The 19,683-nt window shown below is 44.9% G+C and overlaps 1 protein-coding gene across 1 annotated transcript in view; it reads right to left on the bottom strand.

Annotated features, from left to right (window-relative positions):
* Window positions 1-19,683, bottom strand: part of KLHL8 (kelch like family member 8) — a 335,665-nt gene that overhangs the window by 182,162 nt on the left and 133,820 nt on the right. The window contains exon 2 of the mRNA XM_078676272.1: window positions 2,756-3,074. Coding sequence (XP_078532398.1) covers window positions 2,756-2,959 — 204 coding nt within the window. The 5' untranslated portion in view covers window positions 2,960-3,074. The remainder of the gene's footprint in view (window positions 1-2,755; window positions 3,075-19,683) is intronic.

Below are 19,683 nucleotides of genomic sequence, written 5' to 3'. Positions count from 1 at the left end.
TTAGCCACTTGCACCAGTGCCACCATTACCTACGTAACGTTACGTTTGTTCTTGTGGAGTGTGTGCCATTTATTGCACTATTATAGGCTATACTTGTTACTGTGCACGCTTTTAATAACTTGCACGCGTCGCATGCCACTTTTTCCTGTAATGCGTTTGTGCTACCTCTTGTATTTTGTTTGTTCACGATTGTCACTTTTAACACGTTTGCTTTTTGTGTAATAATTTGTTGCCTCATAACTTTCTCCTCATGTATCAGTACTGTCTGTCTGTTCGTATAATTCTCTGACACCCGGGGTAACTGTCCGCGTCACTGACGCTGAAAAGTGCATACATAAAAATAAATAAATAAACAGTGACACTGACCGGCGTCGCGTGCGCAGCGTGCACACTGACTGACACTCACACTTACTTAGTGACCTGCTCAGCTGCTGCCCATCCAGCCACGATGTTGGCCACTCTGACTCTGCGGCCAGCTGTGCCTGCTTCATCCAGGCTGCTCTGCGACGGACATTCCTCCTGCCAGAGCTGTGAGTCTGTCGCCGGGGCTCTGCTGAGGAGCTGCCAGAGGTGGTCAAGGTGCGGTGTGCAGCTGCAGTGTAATCGGGGGCCGCGGCGCGCGGCCATCATGGCGCTTGAGAGTCTGAGACAGCGTCTCGTGCGCAGCCTGCACTCGCTAATCTCCCGCCGTTTCTGCACTTGACCCTACTCCTCCGGACGTGATGGCCCTATCGCGGCCGGCACATCCGGATTTAATCCCGGCCCCCTCGTGCGGCACCACACGGTGATGGACATCTCTGAGTATCGACTCAGAGGGCAGCCCGGCCCCCCTGCACACTTTGAGGAGTCTGAGTAGCCACGCTGGTGCCGTACCATGATTTGCGAATCGGTTTCCAGGGCAACAGAGCCTCAGTTGGACAGCAGGCAGCACAGACTGAGATACATTGTAGCGCGCCGCTCTCAGAGCTGAGAGCTGCAGCAGAGTCTCAGTTAACTGTTACGGCACTCGGCTGGCAGCACCTCTCTCAGAACACAGCAGAGAGAGCCGGGGCACAGGAGTGCCGCTGGCGCACCTGGCACAGGTCGAAAATGCGTGACAATGCATTTCAGTGCGGTGATGCGGATCACTGAAATGCGTGAGCGTCACACCTGTTGCGTGACGCTTGGCAGGACTGTGCACTCCGAATAGTGTCAAGGAATTTAATGTAAAAAGGCAAGCTTCTGAAACGTTACAAGTAGAGTAGTTACTATCTCAAGCACCACAAAAGCACTTTCAGGCAGTGGCATAGCAAGGGGGAGGGAGGGGAGGGGGTCTGCCCCGGGCAGCACAAATTTTGGGTCTTATCTGCGGCTGTTGCGGCATAAGCAGGGGCCGCCATTTTCGGCAAAACGTCTAGCTATACCACTGCTTTCGGGCCTCTCAAGAGAAAGGAAAGTACTATACAAATGCGAAACACAATACAACATTCTTTGGTGCTCACTTAGACTATAAATGGCTGAAAACATACTCCCCTCACCTGTGGACAGTTCATTGTGTCTCTTAAGCAGATATCAGAGGTTTCTCTTAACTCAAGCCACTTCAGTACAAATTAAGAGTCTGGTCGAACAGATTAAGTTGAAGGCACAGACAAGGTGGAGTGGAGAGTTGGGGAGGGAAAGAGCGTCTTACCAGGAAATGGGGAGGAAGAGAGAACCGTAGGAATGAGCAGATGACTGAATTATAAAACCTTACTGTACCTGGGAACCACTGAATATCTTAGCCACCGCCTTCAGATGGTACAACATGCAGCCCCCACTGCATCCTTAACATTACCCGTTAATGCTCCATCTTAAGATATCTGGAAGCACTCCATTGGCTTCCCACGCAGACGTGATCAATGTTTAACGCCATATGCTGTACACAATTCAGGACCAAGCTACATCAGGGAGACATGCTCTTGGTACACTCCAGCATGTCATCTGCTTTTAATCACCCTTAATCCTTCAACTGTCCCTAAGGTTTAACTATCCAGACAAGAGGGCATATCCTTCTCATTTCTTGCATCTAAACTTTGGAATTCACTCTTCCTAGACATTAAGAACATCTCAAATCGTAAATCCTCTATTTTGGTTAAGAGTAGATTGGTGTCAAGAAACCCTTTGAGTAAAAGACAGCTTTATAAATACATATGTAAAGGTGAAAATAAATCTTGGTGGCGTCTTTAGAATGGTTTGTGGTCTCTGAGGGTTTAACCATATGTTGTAAAAATCAATAAAATATGTTGAAATTAAAAGAAATTAACAGCTTGTAAAAGACACTTCAACCAAATCTGTTCTAAAGCGGTCAATGATATTCAAATAAGGAACAATATATTTTGGTGCAATGAAAATCGATTTCTCTTAAACTAGCAGACTCAACAGCTTGCATTATTGGCTCAAGCAACGGAAAGTTCAGAATGTATTTGGTTTTCGTGATTTTGGAAGACAGTAAAGCAGCATCACCGCAATTTCACTACCACCAAATGCAAATACCTGTTCGATTTACGGATCAGTGAGTGTGAAGATTAGAATGCAGACTACAGTTCAATAAAGGATGATGAATAGGGTCTTCAATGCACTACCGTTATATTTACAGTGAAAGCGCAGTTAATGCACTCCAGAAATCACTATTAGCACTCAAACTGTGATTTATTACAGACGCCACTTTAAAAATGATCGACTTGTGCCAACACACGAATAAACAAATTGGCGCTGGGAAGACATCTCATTCACTTACCTTAAGGGTGACATCTGAGAGCTCTCCAGCTTCGTAGAAGTGAAGCAGTGAATTGTGAAAGTCCTTCCAAGCTTCATTGGCTTCAAACACGAAGGGGCCGTCTCCTTCACCGTCGCAGCTTACTGACTGGTCTTGGGGCAGATGTCGCTTTCCTTTAATGGACTGTGCCTTTGGTTTTTCAGGGACCATGGACTGTGAAGCCATTAGAAGAATTTTCTCTTGAGAAACACTTCCAAAGAAGAAGACGAAGAAACACAAATGGCGAAAAGTGAGCTGTTTCTAACTTAAGTAGTCACAGCTTTCGTGAAGATCCATTTTCCTGCATAAAAAAATAATATTAGATGCTTCCAAGGCAAATTCAGGCTTTCTCAAATGCAACATGGACAGAACTCCAGTTTATCAAAGGTGAAAATGCATTTTTAAAATGTTAAGAAATTAACTCATTAAAAAGAATAGAGGCACAATAATGATTTTTTTTATAGAAGATCAAAAGTGGGTTCCAACACACCAAGCAACAAGCATTGGCAAAGCCAGTAGGTCTCGCCTTAACGTGGTAATTCGGACAAAAACATGAGGAAATACAGTTTGAGTTTAAGAAAGCAAGACCATCAAACAGGCTTAGCCATAACTTGTCTTATTACTGGCAGTGTGTGTACCCACACACGTATATGTGGTCTCACCCACAAATGACCAGACCTCCCTCTCTTTACAAGATTCAAACAATGCTCCCTGAGTCTGTATGCAATGCATGTATGAGATAAGATACCGTATGTGTGATGACTGAATGTGCTTTTCATATTTACAACAGTTTCTCATGTATTACAATGAAATCACTTCTAGGAAGTAGAAAGATAGTCAACAGAACATAGTTTGAGGATGAGAGATGTATAATCATCAGGCTAATCCGAGGTGTGCTTCACAAAAGATCAATGCAATGACTAAAGGGGACAGCGCCACAGACTTGAAAACAGTAGTTCAAGAAGATAGCTGTGTTGTCAGACAGACCAAAACAATGAGGACTTCGACTTGCAGTCCCTGGCCAGTTAGACATCCATGGAGGTATGTTGCTAGAAGAATCAATACTGTGCTGTTAGAATAAATGGTGTATTCTAATTATGCATTTTAGGGTACAAGGAATTTATACAGATAGATCTCAACTCACACTAGTCCAAATATATTAAAGATTTGACCATACACTCCCACAATCAAGTACTCCAGGTGAAACCACAAAATCGTTAGAAGAAGGATTCCCAATAGTAACATAAGATGACTAAATGCATGTTCGTGGAATTGAGAATAAGTGTCTGAACCATCAAAGTTTGCACCCTGGTAAACTAGCAAACAAAAAGTTGATCTAAGTTTTCAGAGCCTCTCAGCATACGGGAGAGGGGAAGGGGGAGTATGGAATAAAAGAATATTGTTTTGCTAGATGTCATTCCAAGAATCACTTTGAGCTAGCAAAGATACACCTCACTTTATATTTTATGATTGCCAGTTTCAAATTCCACATTCCAACTTGATCCTCACCGGAGTGCCCTCTCTTTGCCAGAATAGATATCCTTAAACAGTACAGCACATGTCACGTAGGAAACCCCACGCAGCGAGCTTTGGTAGCCTTTACTTCCTACCTCATTACAGTTAGATAGTGGATGCGGGGCTTTAAGTTACATCCAAGTAAGAATGGTTCTTATTCAATGTATTGCTCCTTACTGGTCAACCACCATGTGGCACTCTACAGTGTTTAACTGCCGAAAGCATAAATAAATACATTTATTAGGAGCTCACCACTGATGATGCCGAATGCCAGGTTTTCTGAATACAAAGGCTGCTTAGTCTAGATCCTACACTTCTTGACAACACCACATTGCCAGATTCTTTATCTCACTGTTAAAGGTACTTTATCACCAATTTCCTATCTTTCTCTTTCTCCATCTTTCTACCTCTTCGGTCTTCCTCTCCATTTCTCTAGGTCAAAGTCGGAGAATGAAAAATAAGTCCTGGTCTCCAAAAATGAGTTGAGGCCCAGGACTGGCAACAATTAAGCAATGGCGTTCTCCTGCTTGTTGATTCTTAAACTGCAGGCTGAGGCAGAATGAAGCTGAAAGGCTCACTGGTGGTTTCCAGAAATACAATCTTATGTCTTTCATTCCGTGAAAATGAACCTGCTCCCTCTTTGGATACTCTTCAAGACAGTGGTTATCATTCGTAGGGTCCTATTTGCTTTCACCGAACCCTCTGCCACGATCACCTTGGTCCACGCAGGGACATTCACAGGACTGGTCACGTATTGTTTGCTATTTTCATATTTTAGTGACATCTCAGTATCTGCCCACACTAGGTTTCTTGTATTGTCTCCCTACTTGGAAATGTATAGGACATGATGCCAGCCTCTCGGTGAGCGGCCATACCTTTAAATCAATAAGATCTCTAGGGTCTGAAACAATAGCTCCAGATATGTTGTGCTGCAATAGCAGCTTCTCAGGGTTTTCCATCAGTCTCAACCCCGACGGACACTAAATCAGACCTTCAGTCACCAGATTTCAGACGCTAACTCCCTTACTTAAGAAACCCAAGGCATGACCCGCAGTCTGACGCACTTGCTTTGGCATTGACCCAAGATGTAGCAGTTTTAGTCGGAAGTTCTAAGGGATATAAACAATATATTCAACACGGACCTACCTAGATTTCCTAGTTACATCCTATGAGGCCGTCCCAATGCACAGACTTATCCTTTGAGATCAAAGCGAGGCTGAGCTATCACTCTGGCACTGGGTGCGGCCAAGCAGGCGCTACTGTCTTGTTGGGGTATAGAGGATGCCCCCTCGTGACTAGACAGGCTGCACAAGCTATGGGAGCTACTGGCAATGGAGAAATCGACAGAGGGGAGACGAAATATTGCAAAGTAAAGCCAAACGTAAGAAGGACAAAGGAAGTTGACTAGTTATGTTGTGCTCTTAATTCAAATGAATGTTTTTATGCTAGCTAATTAAAACCATCGATAAAACAATTAAAAAAAACTAGTTTTCACAATCATGGCTTTGAAACGACTGTATACCCTAAAATAATTAATTTGCTACATACTTTGGCAGAGTTTTCTACATAATTCATGAATTTTCCAGGCGAATGTTAGTGACTTGAATTGAAGCTTCTACTGCGTGCCTGTAGGAACGAAAAACCATACAAATAACAAGTGTTTTAGCCAAGCTCGTCTCCAGACACATACAGTGTGCTGTATGTATTTCTTGAAATAACCACAGTCTACAGTGCAAGTCAGTGCGATTGTGCCACTTGTGCAGTAGGTCCTACCAAACTGGGGAGTCCTCCCAGGCGGCATTAGCAAAAGATTATGCTTTATAACTTTTCCAAAGAAAATTCCTAGATAAGGTTGTCTGGAGAAGACTGGATAGCTGTTGATAACAGTCCAAGCGAGAGCACGTTTTGACACTTCCTGCTTGTTCTTAGCGGGGACAATGAACGGATGTTCCAGGAAAGCCTTTTTTTGAAAGATCCAAACATCACAGTGGTGTTCCACAGCCTTCCTGTCTGCAGGTCGGCTAGTGACGCATGGAGAGAACACTTTGCAGGCATTTTCTCTCGAGTTCCCGAATTTGAGCCAAAGCTTGTGTTCTAATAAGGGCATCGGAGTCTGCCTGAGTTTAATATACATTTTCAAGAATGCCCCTTTACAGGAGATCGATTGCTTGAATAGGCCAAAATCGAATCAAATTTGGGCTGCTGAGGTATGTTGTGGTAGGCGTAATGATCTCTTGTAAATCGTTGTAGTGAAGTTGTCAAGCAGTTTCGTCTCTCTGCCCCTCATGACTTCCGAACCATAGGCAAGAGTAGAGAGTAATTTCGCCGGAATTACTTTAAGCATTGGGGCCAACATGGGGCCAGAAAGTTGCCTTAACAGGAGGGATGAGGCTTTATATTTCATATAACATTTTTGGGGTAAAACGGAGCCTCGATGATTAATAAGCAAGCCCACGTATTTGTATTCGGCTTCACTTTGCTACCCTTCAGGTTCAATATCCATGTTTCTTGATTTTTTTCCTCCAGGATCAGGACTTTAGTTTTGCAGAGGTTCGCTTTTAGCTTGTTTGAGAGAGAATAGCTATGAAGGGTGTTCATTAAATGCTGTACACGAAAATTAACCTTACTCATTAACAGGACATCATAAATAGACTTGGGAGCGGGCTGCCACCAAGCTTAGGAGGGTGGGGGTTTGTATAGATAATGCAGTGGACAGATCTGCCAGGAAGATATTAAATAGCAGGGGCGCGGCTTTACGCTGGTAAAGATGGCCCCCTCAGAGGGACACTAGTGCTGTCTGGCAGTGCGGTGATCTGGGGGAAGCTACTAGCCCAGGGAGGCCTAGTGAGCAGGTACTGGCAGCCTTCAGCATGGAGGGAGCATGAAGACTCGGCTGCCGTGCGGCTCCTGCAAGATGGCGGCAGTCATGACATGATCGAGGATCCCCGACTCCAGAGGGGTGACACGGCCAGGAGCCTGGCCTGAGAGATTGCAGCAGTCCCCGGACAGTGAAGTCCCCAAAAGGGCAAATATCAGAGAGGCGGGCAGCAGGCGGAGGTGTGACGCTACCCCATGGGGCCCAGAGCACCGGTCAGGGGCCCATAGCAGAGAGCCTGTGAAATGCCTGTGACCAGTGCCGGGCCTCAGAGAGGCTGAATTCGGAGGTAGGACTTGAAGGCAGGCTTCCCTACCTCCAACATCCAGTGGACGCCTAGGCAGCCATGGGAACCTGCACAGGATGAGAGGAGAAGTGGTGAGGAGATACTTAGCCTGGCGAGAAATGCCGGTGGACTGCTCGGAGCTCCAGGTAAGCCGGAGTGCTCATGTCCATGCAGCATGGGATTGTACTGAGGCACAGGCTTCCTGCTCCCAGAGAGGAAACTATTAGATCTGCGAACTGGCGTCAACAGAAAGCGAAAGACAGGCTACGCAAACACACAAAGGCGGCTCTGACCAAAGCACAAGCGCAGACCGAAAGGGCCAGAGTGGTGGTCAACAGACCGAACCATCGCTCCCTGGACACGAGCAACAGATTGGCGGCCCTGTCGAAGGACTCGGAGGAGGCGTCCAGCGAGTCAGAGGAACCTTGAGACAGAATGGAAGACACCGCAATGCCAGTCGTCACCCCAATTACAGTAGACATGGTCTAAAGTTTGACTGTTGCTGGTTGGAGCCTAATGTGGGGCACTAGACCAGGTGACCCAGTGGGACTGACTGTGTGAATCCCACCAGGGTCGGCAAAAGTGACATTGCCACGGGATCTTGCCCCCTCAGTATCCCGGACCGAATCTCTTGGGTGGTGCATAGAAGTTTCAGATTTATATGATGGGGCGACTGACACCACAGGCGTTGGGGAGGCAGGTAGTTAAAGATCTGTGGGATGAGAATCTTGGGAGGGGGTTTTGGGCGAGGGGCGAGTTCTAGAGGCATACTGAGTCAGACTTTACTTATAGATCCACAACACAGACCGTTTCACATGCTGATGCATTCACTAAGTTCCACCCACCCGGGGCAAACTCTCAAGGTATTATCCTGGAACATGAAAAGCCTGGGCATACCATCAAAATAATGAGTCATGTGGAAATATCTGGTGCAGCAAAATCCAGATGTAATCCTACAATAGGGAACCCATCTAGCATGCGACAATTGCTAGGTGTTGACCCACGGCAGGTGTACTCTGCTGGCTCATGCACAGTTCTTAACAGGCTCCCGGGAAGTGGGCATTCTAGTGTGTAAATCCTTACCATTCCTAGTGACCCAAACGTGGGTGGACGTGCTGGGGTGCCAGTTGGCAGTGTGAGTACAATGTAACAGGGAAAACCTGTTGCTGGCGTCCTGGTACTTCCCCCAGGGCAGCAGACTGAGGGGATAGACAGTTTGGGAAGATGGATAGGGAAACTGGAGGTTCTGCCCCTAATTGGTGTAAATCTTAATTTAACCATACGTGCAGATGTGGACAGGACAACACTGCCTGGCTAGACTCTGTCCGGATTCCAGTATAATCTCCTTCCTAGACTCCATGAAGATGGCAGATGTGTGGTGGGAGAGATACTCTGGGACGAAACCATACACCTATGCTTCCAATCAACTGCAGACAATGTCCAGACTAGACTACATCCTGACACCAAACCTACACCGGAAAGGATTTAGCAGTACAGATATCTTGCCCCTAGGCATCTTAGCCCACTCATCCTTACTGACATATTTGATAACAGTCAATGGGGGAGGGGACAGGGAGGAGGGGAGGCTGGATCCTGGGAGCTGTCGAATGTGCCACAAGGAACTGATTCAGGAATCCACAGACCGATACTTTAAGTAAAACAATGGTTCAGTGGCATCCAAGATCGATCTGTGGGAGGCCTATAAGGCTGTAATGTGAGGCCAACTGATAGCATATGGAGTGGGAAAACATAGGAAAGGGACAGGGAGGTCCAGGAATTGTAATCTAAGTTGCTAAAAAGAGTAGGAATATGCCATAGCCCCTATTCCGATGTTGGCCACCAAGGTAGAGGGAATGAGGGAGGACATACATAACCTGATTTAGTGGGGCGCAAGGACAAACTTCTCTATGAGCTGGGGGACAAGGTGGGTAAATTGTTTGTGTGGCTGGGTAAGAGAGAGGAAGAGCAAAGGTGGATATCTGGTATTGAGCTGGAAGCAGTGGGATGGGGTAAAGCACAGCGCCAGTGGCCCAGGCCCAGCCTGCACCGGATGCCGAGACGGATAGAGCAGTCCAACCTAGATAGGTTCATCACAGATGTTCCAACTCCCAAACTTCAGGATAAAGCAAGTTGCTCCCTCAAAGGGGATCCAACGGAAAAGGACATTTCTGACGCCTTGGGTATATAAAAGTGCCAAATCGGGCCCTAATGGCCTGCCATTTAAATTTTTCAAACGTGTCAAATCCCATAGTGGGTCCGATCCAGGCAATCTTAACCAGGAGGGTGCTCTGCCCAGAGATCTGCAACCAGCAACAATAGTCATAATCCATACGAAGGGAATGCCACAAGAGGTCTGTGCCTCATATAGGACTATCTCCCTCCTCAGTATTGAAACCAAAGTATTGGCGAAGGTGTTAGCCAACTGCAGGTAGTAGACACACTGGTGGCGCCTGATCAATCTGGGTTTATGACCTATAGAGCCTCATGGCATAACTTGCATAGACTGGCCGGTTGTCTGGCTTGGTGTGACTGAATTGAGGTGCCAGCTATTCTGTAATCGTTAGATGCCAAAAAGGCATTGGACTCTGTGGAATGGCCCTATATAATGGCACTACTCCAAAACATGGGGTTAGGGCCTTCCTTCCAGGGTTGGGTGAGGTTGCTATACACAGACCCCATTGTAAGAGTTCAGGCAAATGGGACTTTCACCAAAGAATTCCAACTCCACAGAGGCACCCGGCAGGGATGACCACTGTCCCATCTCCTCTTCGCATTGGCAATCCAGACTTTGGTGCACTTGATACAGAAGGATGCACTGATGAGGGGCATTCAATGTGACGTGGAGTGGGAAGACGCGGTTTTCTTCTATGCAGATGATGTAATGCTATACCTGGCTCACATTGATCGCTCCATTCCTAGAGTGTTCAAGATGGTGAAGTTATTTGGCACCTAGTTGGGGATTCACTGTCACAAATCAACTGCAGTCCCTCAGAGGGCAGCAGTGGGGAGCTGGATGCGCCCCTAGAAGTGAGAACTTATAGGTTTCCAGTACCTGGGAATCTTTGTAACTTGGACTGGGAGTTGTTCCACATGGAACATCTAGTTAAAATCCTGGAGTCATACAGAGCCAATGGGCAAAGCAGCCCATTATAAAATGATTCATTTGCCAAAGCTCCTCTGTGTGCTGAAAAATACCCCATTTGATGTTCCAGACACCTTAGTTCAGGCACGGACTTATGTGACACGTGGTCTGCTGTGGGATTAGGACCACTGAGGATGGCACAGTCTTTTCTCACTAGAAAGCCGCTGGAGGGCAGAATTACTCTCCCAGATCTGAGGCTGTATTACTGGGTGTCACAGTTACAGGCTATCAATGACTGGGTATTTGCCTACCAGCAGGAGCACTCAGTATTAGCTGATAAAAAAAAGCTATCGACCCGGAGCAATATGTACATTGCCTCTACAGTGATCGAGGGGCAGCGTCCATGCCGACCCCTACTGCGGTGGTGGTCAGAATATAGCAAAGCATCCTGCGCTGGAAACGCAAGTTGGCTATGGAAACCCTGCTGTGGGATTCAGAGCTTCTGAAGAGACTGCAGGTTATAGAAGGTTATATGAAATGGGACCAGTTGGGGATACCAGAAGTAGGTGATATTTGGCAGGAGTACGGATGTGATACACTTCCCTGAACTGCAGGAACAATACGAGCTGACAGCCAGTATCGCAGGTACCAGCAACTACATTCTCTCGTTAGGATCATAGGAACATGCTATGGAGTGCCGGAGGAGATGCATGTGGAAAACAGTCTTGGGTGCCCCCTGACAAGTCACACAGTGTCCCATCCATACTCCTCCCTCTTGAGTAACAGCCTTCCTCCACAGGAGGGACTCTGGGATAAATATGAGTGCAACCTCGGCAGGGTGTAGAACGATGACTAGGGATGGCATATCGCCAGCCCCGGGAGGTAGCCATAGGATTTCAGGTTTCTGCCTAATCCAGCTTATAATTCTGCATAGACATATTATACAAGGACCAGATTGTTCGATACGGGATGAATTGACTCGGATCCTATTAAGGGGATCTGGGACGAGGGGCAGCCAGATCCACACTGTGGGGTTGCCCCAGAATACAGGTGCTCTGGGGTAAAATAGGCTACAGGATCTTGGCAGGCTTAGAGGTCACACTAGAACTCCCCCGCAACTAATCACCTGGGCATATGTGAGGAACAGACACTGGACCGCCTTCGTTCTGCAATGTCGCTCTTATGCTGCCGAGACTTGGTCAGAAATTGGGGGCAAGATAGATTACCATTGATACGCACCTGGGAAGCGAAAGTAGGCTGGTGCATGAGGGTGGAGAAATTAGTGTACCAGGCTAAGGGTAGCCACAAAAATTTGAAAAAATATTGGGACCCTGGAAAGCTACCGAAGATGTTGGGCCACCACTGTAGAGCTGAAAGGAGGGGGTACGGAGAAAGGGATGGACATGGAGAACTTGCTGCAGGTGGAGGGAGGGCAGGCGATGTCTGCAAGATAGTGGATCATTTGTACTACACTGAAAGTGTGTGAAGTGCTGTTGAATAATTTCAATACTGTATGATGACTGGTATGCCTCGCATGTTTGTTTACTTGTATGTCCGCAAGAGAAACTTGATAAAAAGAATTTAATAAAAAGATATTAAAAAGCAATAGTGCTAACACATAATCCCATAGAGTTATAGATCTTTGCATATACCATATTGCAGTCACCCATTTTTACAGAGATCCAGGTGTTTAGTAGAATAAATCCTTTTAATAAAGTCTGCAGAAAACTCATTCATGAGAGTTTGGCCCAAAAGATGTTTATGGGTATCAAGCCGAATGCAGACTTGAAGTCAACAAAGATATAGGCAGTACATAGTTCTTCAGGGTTTTGTCTATTAGTGTAAGGGCCATCAGGTTAGATAGTGTGTCCTATCTTTCCAGAAGCCTTTTTAGTTTAATGACAAGATCTTGTGCTCAGAGGCCCAGTGCGCCAGATATTGGAGGAGTAAGAAAGCAAAATACTTTGCTTCGATATCCAGTAAAGATATTTGCCAGTAATTTGTCGCCGCCGTGCTGGTGACGGAACCACTCCGTCACCAGCCACGAGCGCGCTGGGCTTGTGACGCAGTGGTTCCGTCACGGTCCCGCCCGCTCAATGGAACACTCAGCGCAGGCGCAGAAATAATGCCACGCAGGCGCGGCGGCGGGGCCGTGACGGAACCACTTCGTCATTAGCACAGCCCACCCGTGGCTGGTGACAGAGTGGTTCCGTCACCAGCGTCCAAGGGGTTAATGTACTGCAATGAAATATAAGATATTTGGATTAGACATTCTCCTAAGCATATACTGGTAACTGCAACTGTAACTGATCTAACTATGTAAGAATGTTCTGAAACCATGTCCTATCTCATGTAAAGCGCTCTGATACCTCCAGGTCTAGCCAGCGCTATATAAAACTTTTCAAATAAAATAAGATACATAAATTAAGAAAGTAAACTGAATAAATATTTACGTGTAGAATTGTGCGAGGTGGGAAGCTAAGATAATTTAACATTCATTTACAGCAGCTTTGTCCAAACTCTTGGTCAGGACCCACTTGTGGTCCACGAAGCACTTGATCTATATGTAAGTAATATTTCAAAATGGAATAGCCCTGTTCGTACCCCAGTACAAAGGTGGTGAATAGTGATTGAAAGCCCAGTTTTAAACAAACCTTTGCGAGTATTCCCAAGCAAAACACCCGGTGAACCTACTAGCATTTGTTTCTGATGTGTTTTTTTTTTTACTTCCTGAAGCCCATCAACAGAGAGGGTCTTCTCCTATATGGGATCACAAGCACCCATACCATTTGTGTATGATTTTCCCACATAGATTGATGATATGGATGTGGCCTGGTGGCCAGAGGGGCCAACTTTGGAAGGGGGAACAAGGTTGAAGTCCCGGCGTTGGCTTAACTTCGTTTGATTTTGGGAAAATCACTTAATCTTCTGTGCTTATAATAAAATGAATCTGAACTTGGGCAACGTAATCTGTTGCTTATTAAAGTACTCCAATGCCCTTAGGCCGTTGTTTCCTAAATAAGACTGCACAATATGTATAACGAAAATTAATCAATGGGCCTCGTTTCTACACAAAAATAGATAGGAGGTCTTACCCCATACTCTGCTGCAGGAGTTTATCAAATTAGCTAAAATCAATGGATTCAACACCATGATTTTTAAGAAGCCTTGAGATTTTAGTGAACGGCTGCCCCAGGCCAGCACTCAACTTTGTAAACTTTCTCGGCTCCAGACCCGAGTGCAGTTCACCATCTGCACGTGTATGGGAAGATCAATATTGTAGCCACAGTGTGATATCGAAGTGTGTGGTCAAGGTTCTGATTTTTACAAACAGTTACGGTTATTACATAAAAAACAAATCACCCTGCCTCATGTCTTTGAAAGCTAGGTGGGTCAAAATAGTTTGTGGTTCAAAAAATTGGGTTGTGATCCTAAAAAGTTGGAGAAGCACTGGGCTACTGATTTGATACACTAGGAGTTCCAGAATCTTGGAGCCTGGATGCACTTTAATAGGCAGGTTATGAAAGATTTTCTATCCCACAGTTAGAACATCACCCATGAGAAAGCTCATGGGCAGCATGGGTGTCTTAATATCAATTAATTTGTTAATGGAAAGCAACAATTATCACTGATGGCTATTGCTGCCGACAAAAACTAGGTAGCCAGGCCAAAGTTCCAGCATTGGCTAACCATCCTGTGATTCTGGGCACATCACTTAATCTCCCTAGGGCCTAAAACAATTAATATGATCTAGTGTAATGTAACTGGTGCTCATGTAAAGAACTCCCATGGCATTGAGCTATATAAAAACAAAACAGACGCACACAGGCAAGACAGAGTCATATGGGGTGGGAGTTCAGTGCACAGAAACACACGGGCTAGACAGGAATGTAGAACATGGGGGTTACACAGAAGCACACTGGGCTTAAGAGCGGCATTTGGGAGAATAAAGAACCACACAAGGGAGACTGCTGGATAAAACATGCAGAGTCATTGAGTGCTTCAGGAAAAAGAAAAAAAAAGTAAACCTTTAAAGTAAGCATGCATGAAAGAAATGAAGAAGCCAATCAAACAGGTGGCGAAGAGGCTATGTTCCAGGGGAGGAACAAAGACAAGCTGAATGGGCTAAAACAAATAAAGATGCACACAAAAGGTATGGTGGGCAACCTAGGCACTAAATCAATTCAATCAGTGCCAAAACGACCTACTAAGAGCATCATAAAAATGGACGAAAATGCCTCACCCACTTTCTAGTGGCATCCTTCATCATAGGCGATTCCATTACAGTACTGCCAAAGTGGTCTCAACCTCAAGAGGATGGAGTTCTTACAGATTTACTTAGTTCTTGATAAGGGAGGGATCCAGATTGGATAATAAAACAACCTCAATGTTAGCCCTAAAGAAATATCTTTATTAAAGGGTACACCATGCAGGATTAAAAATAATGGGTGAATGAGATGGGGCATTATGTCTCCTCATCCTTCTAAGCAACATGTTTCGGTCTTTTTTACAGCCCAAAAGAGTTTTGTACCCTAATCAGGTTTAACAGAATCCTTGTTGTGTAAGTCAGTCAAAACCACTTGATCTAGTTAATTAAAACCATAAAAGTACACAATAAAAAAAGTTTAATCTGAAAATTTCTGAAATAATCTTGGGTACCATAAAACATGTTCTTACCAGAATTCATAGGAAACAAATAAAACAAGCTACCGATAATTCACATTAAGGGGGAAAGCCTGTTAAAAGTTGTACATATTATACAACAACGCTTCTCAGGTAGAAAATCACACATTAAAACAGAATTCTTTTAGTCATACCGGAGCAACCGGGTAACTTCACATAAGATGCTGTTTTTTCCTTTGCCTCACCGCAGCCACTAAAAAACTTGCCATGTTAAAAATCCCCTTATGGTCATTCAGCATCTGCAGATATAATGATGCATGTCTGGCCTGCGTAAAACCTTTTCCAATTAAAATGGGAATTAAAAGCTTTCAACGCATATCGTTGAAATGGTAACAGAACATTATGAAGTGCATTGTATCCTGGTTGGAGAAATTATCACATGCACATGGGCCTAAATCTTTTACCCTACTCCAACCTAGTTAATTATGCTAGTAGACAGTGAAGGAGGTTAAAACGAAATCTAATTAAAAGAAAGCGGTTATAAGGCGTGCTGACAATTTTCAAATAGGGTTCTGTTTTTGGGGAAGTTTTATGCAGGAGATATGCTCTCTCACCTTTAGTTTCAATACCTCACTCGCCTCTCTCTAAAAACATATACTAAAAGTGCTTTTTAACCCAGGCCAGGTGTTTTTTCCTGATATTTTCTGGAGAATCAAAGAGTTCGGGCGTCCTAGTTTTTTAAAGAATTGTTTTGACATATCATAACCACAGGATACAGTTTGCTCTCTCCATGGATATTCAATCTCTCGATCCACCACCAGTTCTGGATTAGTCCAGAGCTTTAGCCAGCATACAACTGGGGCCAGACCTACCAAGTAAGAGGCATAGCCAGTGCCTAATTCTTGATGTATAGTATATGTGGGGGTGGGTTGAGGGACCCACAGCAAGTTCCTTAAACACTTATTTTCATATTTTCAACTATTTGTAAACCCTCTTCTGATTTATAACCCCAATTTGCAGACCCATACTTCGCGATGGCAATACATTTGGATCATTAGATATTAAGCATTGCTTCGATTTGCTTGGCCCCATGTTGCTGTGATAAACAATGGACAACTGCTATAGATCTTGCCATAGCATGCTTTTTAGCCTTATGTTGGGGCACCCACAAGCCATTCTCATCAAACAATACCCCCAGGTAGGTAAAAGAGGTCACCCTAGCCAGGTCTGCACCTTCGCAATAAAAGTTTTAAACTTTTTTGGTCTCTGGCCCATTATCATTTTATGCGATTTGGCTATGTTAACAATTAAATCCAAAGACCGCCTAAAGGTCCCAAAAGAATCCAAGAGCCTCTGGAGCCCTACTGCTGTGCGAGCCAACAATACTGCGTCGTCCGCATATAGGAGGGCAGGGATAGCTCTGTCCCCTATGCGGGGAATATCTTGGCTGCCAGAACCTAGGGAGATGCCCAAATTGATTATATATAATGTAAAAAGAAGGGGAGTTAAAATGCAGCCCTGTTTGATCCCTCTACCAATACTTAAGTGCATTTGCCATCTTGGTCGACTCTCACCCTCGCAAAGAGGTCCCTGTGTAAGTGAGCCAAAAAATTAACTATGCAGTGATCCAGTCCCATGTCAATCGGTAGAGCCCATAGTTTCGACCTGTTAACTAGATCGAACGCAGAGGAGAGGTACATGAAGCCCAGCTGTAAGGTCACAGCCTGGGCCACTGTATATTTCCTGGATAATAGGTGCAGATTTAAACACTGGTCTAGTATACTCCTTCCTTTTCTAAAACCATATTGGAGATTTGACAGCATACCACTGTCATCCAACCAGTATCACTCTCCCTAACACTTTTACAGCACAGTCAATCAGGGAAATCGTCTATAGCAGCCTGGGTCACCTCTCTGGCCTTTTTAAAAACAACAATAATAGTGGAGTGGGACCATGACCTTGGGAATCCATACTGACTAGCCACATTAAAAACTTTAGTTAAAGTTTTTGCCTGGAGGGTTGGATTAGGTTTGTACAAATCAGCCAGGACACCGTCCGGGCCTGGGGCCTTATTGCTAGTCATTTGCTTAATTGCTAGCTCCACTTCTCCTTCAATAAAAACCAAAACTAAAGGGCCCATATCTTGAACTAGCGGTACGGAGGATCCCAACTTTACCGGGACCTCATATAAAAGTTTAAAATGGGAGAGCCATTGATCCTCCATGATATTGCATTCCAGAGGAGAATTATTGGTACCAGAGAAAAAAGGTTTATTTACTATTGCCCAAAATCTGGCACTATCCTTAAGAAACTCGACTGCAAGTAAGTCATTCCATGCTTCCTCTTTGATTTAATTTTTGCGAGTTTTCAAGGCAGACTTATATAGCTTTCTTAGCGTGGCTATGGAGGTTTTGTCTTGTAGAACCTGTTTCAGGGCATTAAAAAGCTTTCAATGTGCTTCAGAGCAATTGCTATCAAACCATCTCTCGCCTGTATCTTTGCGTCTTCTACTGGGCAGGGTAAGGCCTTTCGCTACCTGGACACAAATACTTTCAAACGCAGAGAGTACCCCCACCCCCAATTTTATGACAATATTGGGGAAATAAAGATCAAATCTATTATAGCGTTCTGCCCTCTCGCCTTAAAAGTGGGGATCCTCACCTCATAAGCATTTATAGTAGGTTGAACGAGGTCTACTTCAGCCAGGAGATCCTCCAAATATTCCCCTGGCTGTGTGTGCTCAAAATGCACATTAAAGGAATTAACTGGTCCAAACAAATCTACAACATGACAGTTCCTAGTACATAAACGAATATTAAAATCGCCCAAGATTATAATTGAATAAAAAGTGGTTTGTTTCAATCTATAGTCCTCTAAAAAAAAAAAAAAACTTTCTGGTTACATAAATGTTCATTTATAAAATAACTTTCAAAAGAATTATAAAAATTAACAAATCAACAATTTTGCTGTGTTGGTAGGGGTGATTTCTATTGTTAGGCATTTACAAGAATAGGAGTCCACAACACAATGTGTACCCAACAATTTAAGTGAAATTAATGTTAGGAGAGCCCCCTTTGCTCTTCCTGCTGAAGACGGCCTTGCTGGCTCACCAAAGGAATTATAGCCATCCAACCATAAATTATTATCCCTGTCCCATGTCTCTCATAAGCCAACTATATCGTACTGTCTAAAAAGATCAACCTACCTGGAATCATCTCTTTTGCTTCTTAACCCTGCCATATTCCAGCTGAGAATCTTACGTTTGAGACATTATCCTCATGTGCCCGGACATCCTTTGATCTAACTCTACTATGAGTCCGCTGTTGGGGAGAAGACACCAGTCAATCATTATTGTCCAAGAGACTTAATGGGAGGAATCTGTTTGTACACACTAGGCTACTCTCCCTGCCTTCCTCCCCTGGAAGCTCTTTTAGCAATATTGACGGTGTCCGGTGCAATGAGGGGGTTTGGGTTAAGAAGCTGACTGTCCCTAGAGCTTGGTCTGGGCAATGGACACACCCTCACATTTGCCAGCGCGGAATTCCCCCGCTCACTCATACTGGAAACCTGTAGCCCTACTGGTGGTGGTGGATAAAAGTACCCCAGCAGTAAGACCCTTATACCCCCTGGACCCTCATTAATATAATCTTAGAACAGCTTCCCTGCTATTCCTGCCTGATACAGTCTCCCTCTACCTGCTTTGGCCTAAATCCCACCCAACCAACTCGTATTGTCGTTATGATGTGGGTGGAAGCCAGCGCGCCGTGCCCTGAACACAGTTTACACCGGAACTTAGCTTTGCGTATGAGTTTCTGGGTAGATTCTATACAGTTTTCTTTACGCGGGGGGGAGAACACCTATAAGAAAAGCTACTAAGGGAGTAGAATCTGGTTGCACATTTTCCTGTGTTTCAAATTTGATAGCGACACCCTTACAGCCAGGGGAATAGGGTACTTTTAACAGTGAAGAAGGAAATGTTCCTGCCTTGTTGCCCCCTCCCCTTTTTGGCTTACAGTCCGGGATCGTGAGGTCAGTACACCACCCTTATTGATCCACAGGCCTCTGTTAGTCAAGTCCATTAATTGAATCTTTAAGCGCTCTAGCTTCCCCATTACCCCATTTACCAACGTTTTAAAAAGATTGGAGATGTCTTTAATACCAGTAGAAAAAAGTGGCTCCAGACGCATTTTAAGTAAGTCCTCCGTGGATTGTCTAACAGCTGAGATGATGGAATAGTCAAGGCCTCGGTCTAAACCACCGTTGTGACTTTGGGTGTGTTCAGCAGCTGCCATGCCCAATTTAGTGCCTCTCTTTTTCCCCTTTTTTTTTTGCTGAGCGTACGGGCAAATCCTGAGGTGAGGATACATTCTATCCCTAGGTCTCTACCTCCGCAGGTTGTGACCCCCCGCACAGAACCAGAGAACCCTCCCTTGGCCTCCCCTGTGTAGTGGGGCTGACGTGGATCACATTAGGAATTACATTCAAAGGGGAAGCAACTAGGGGGATGCTCAACCCAGACTGATCATCTC

Source organism: Lissotriton helveticus, chromosome 2_1 (genome assembly GCF_964261635.1).
Source record: "Lissotriton helveticus chromosome 2_1, aLisHel1.1, whole genome shotgun sequence".
NCBI lineage: Eukaryota > Metazoa > Chordata > Amphibia > Caudata > Salamandridae > Lissotriton > Lissotriton helveticus.
This window is presented reverse-complemented; position numbering and strand designations above follow the sequence as displayed.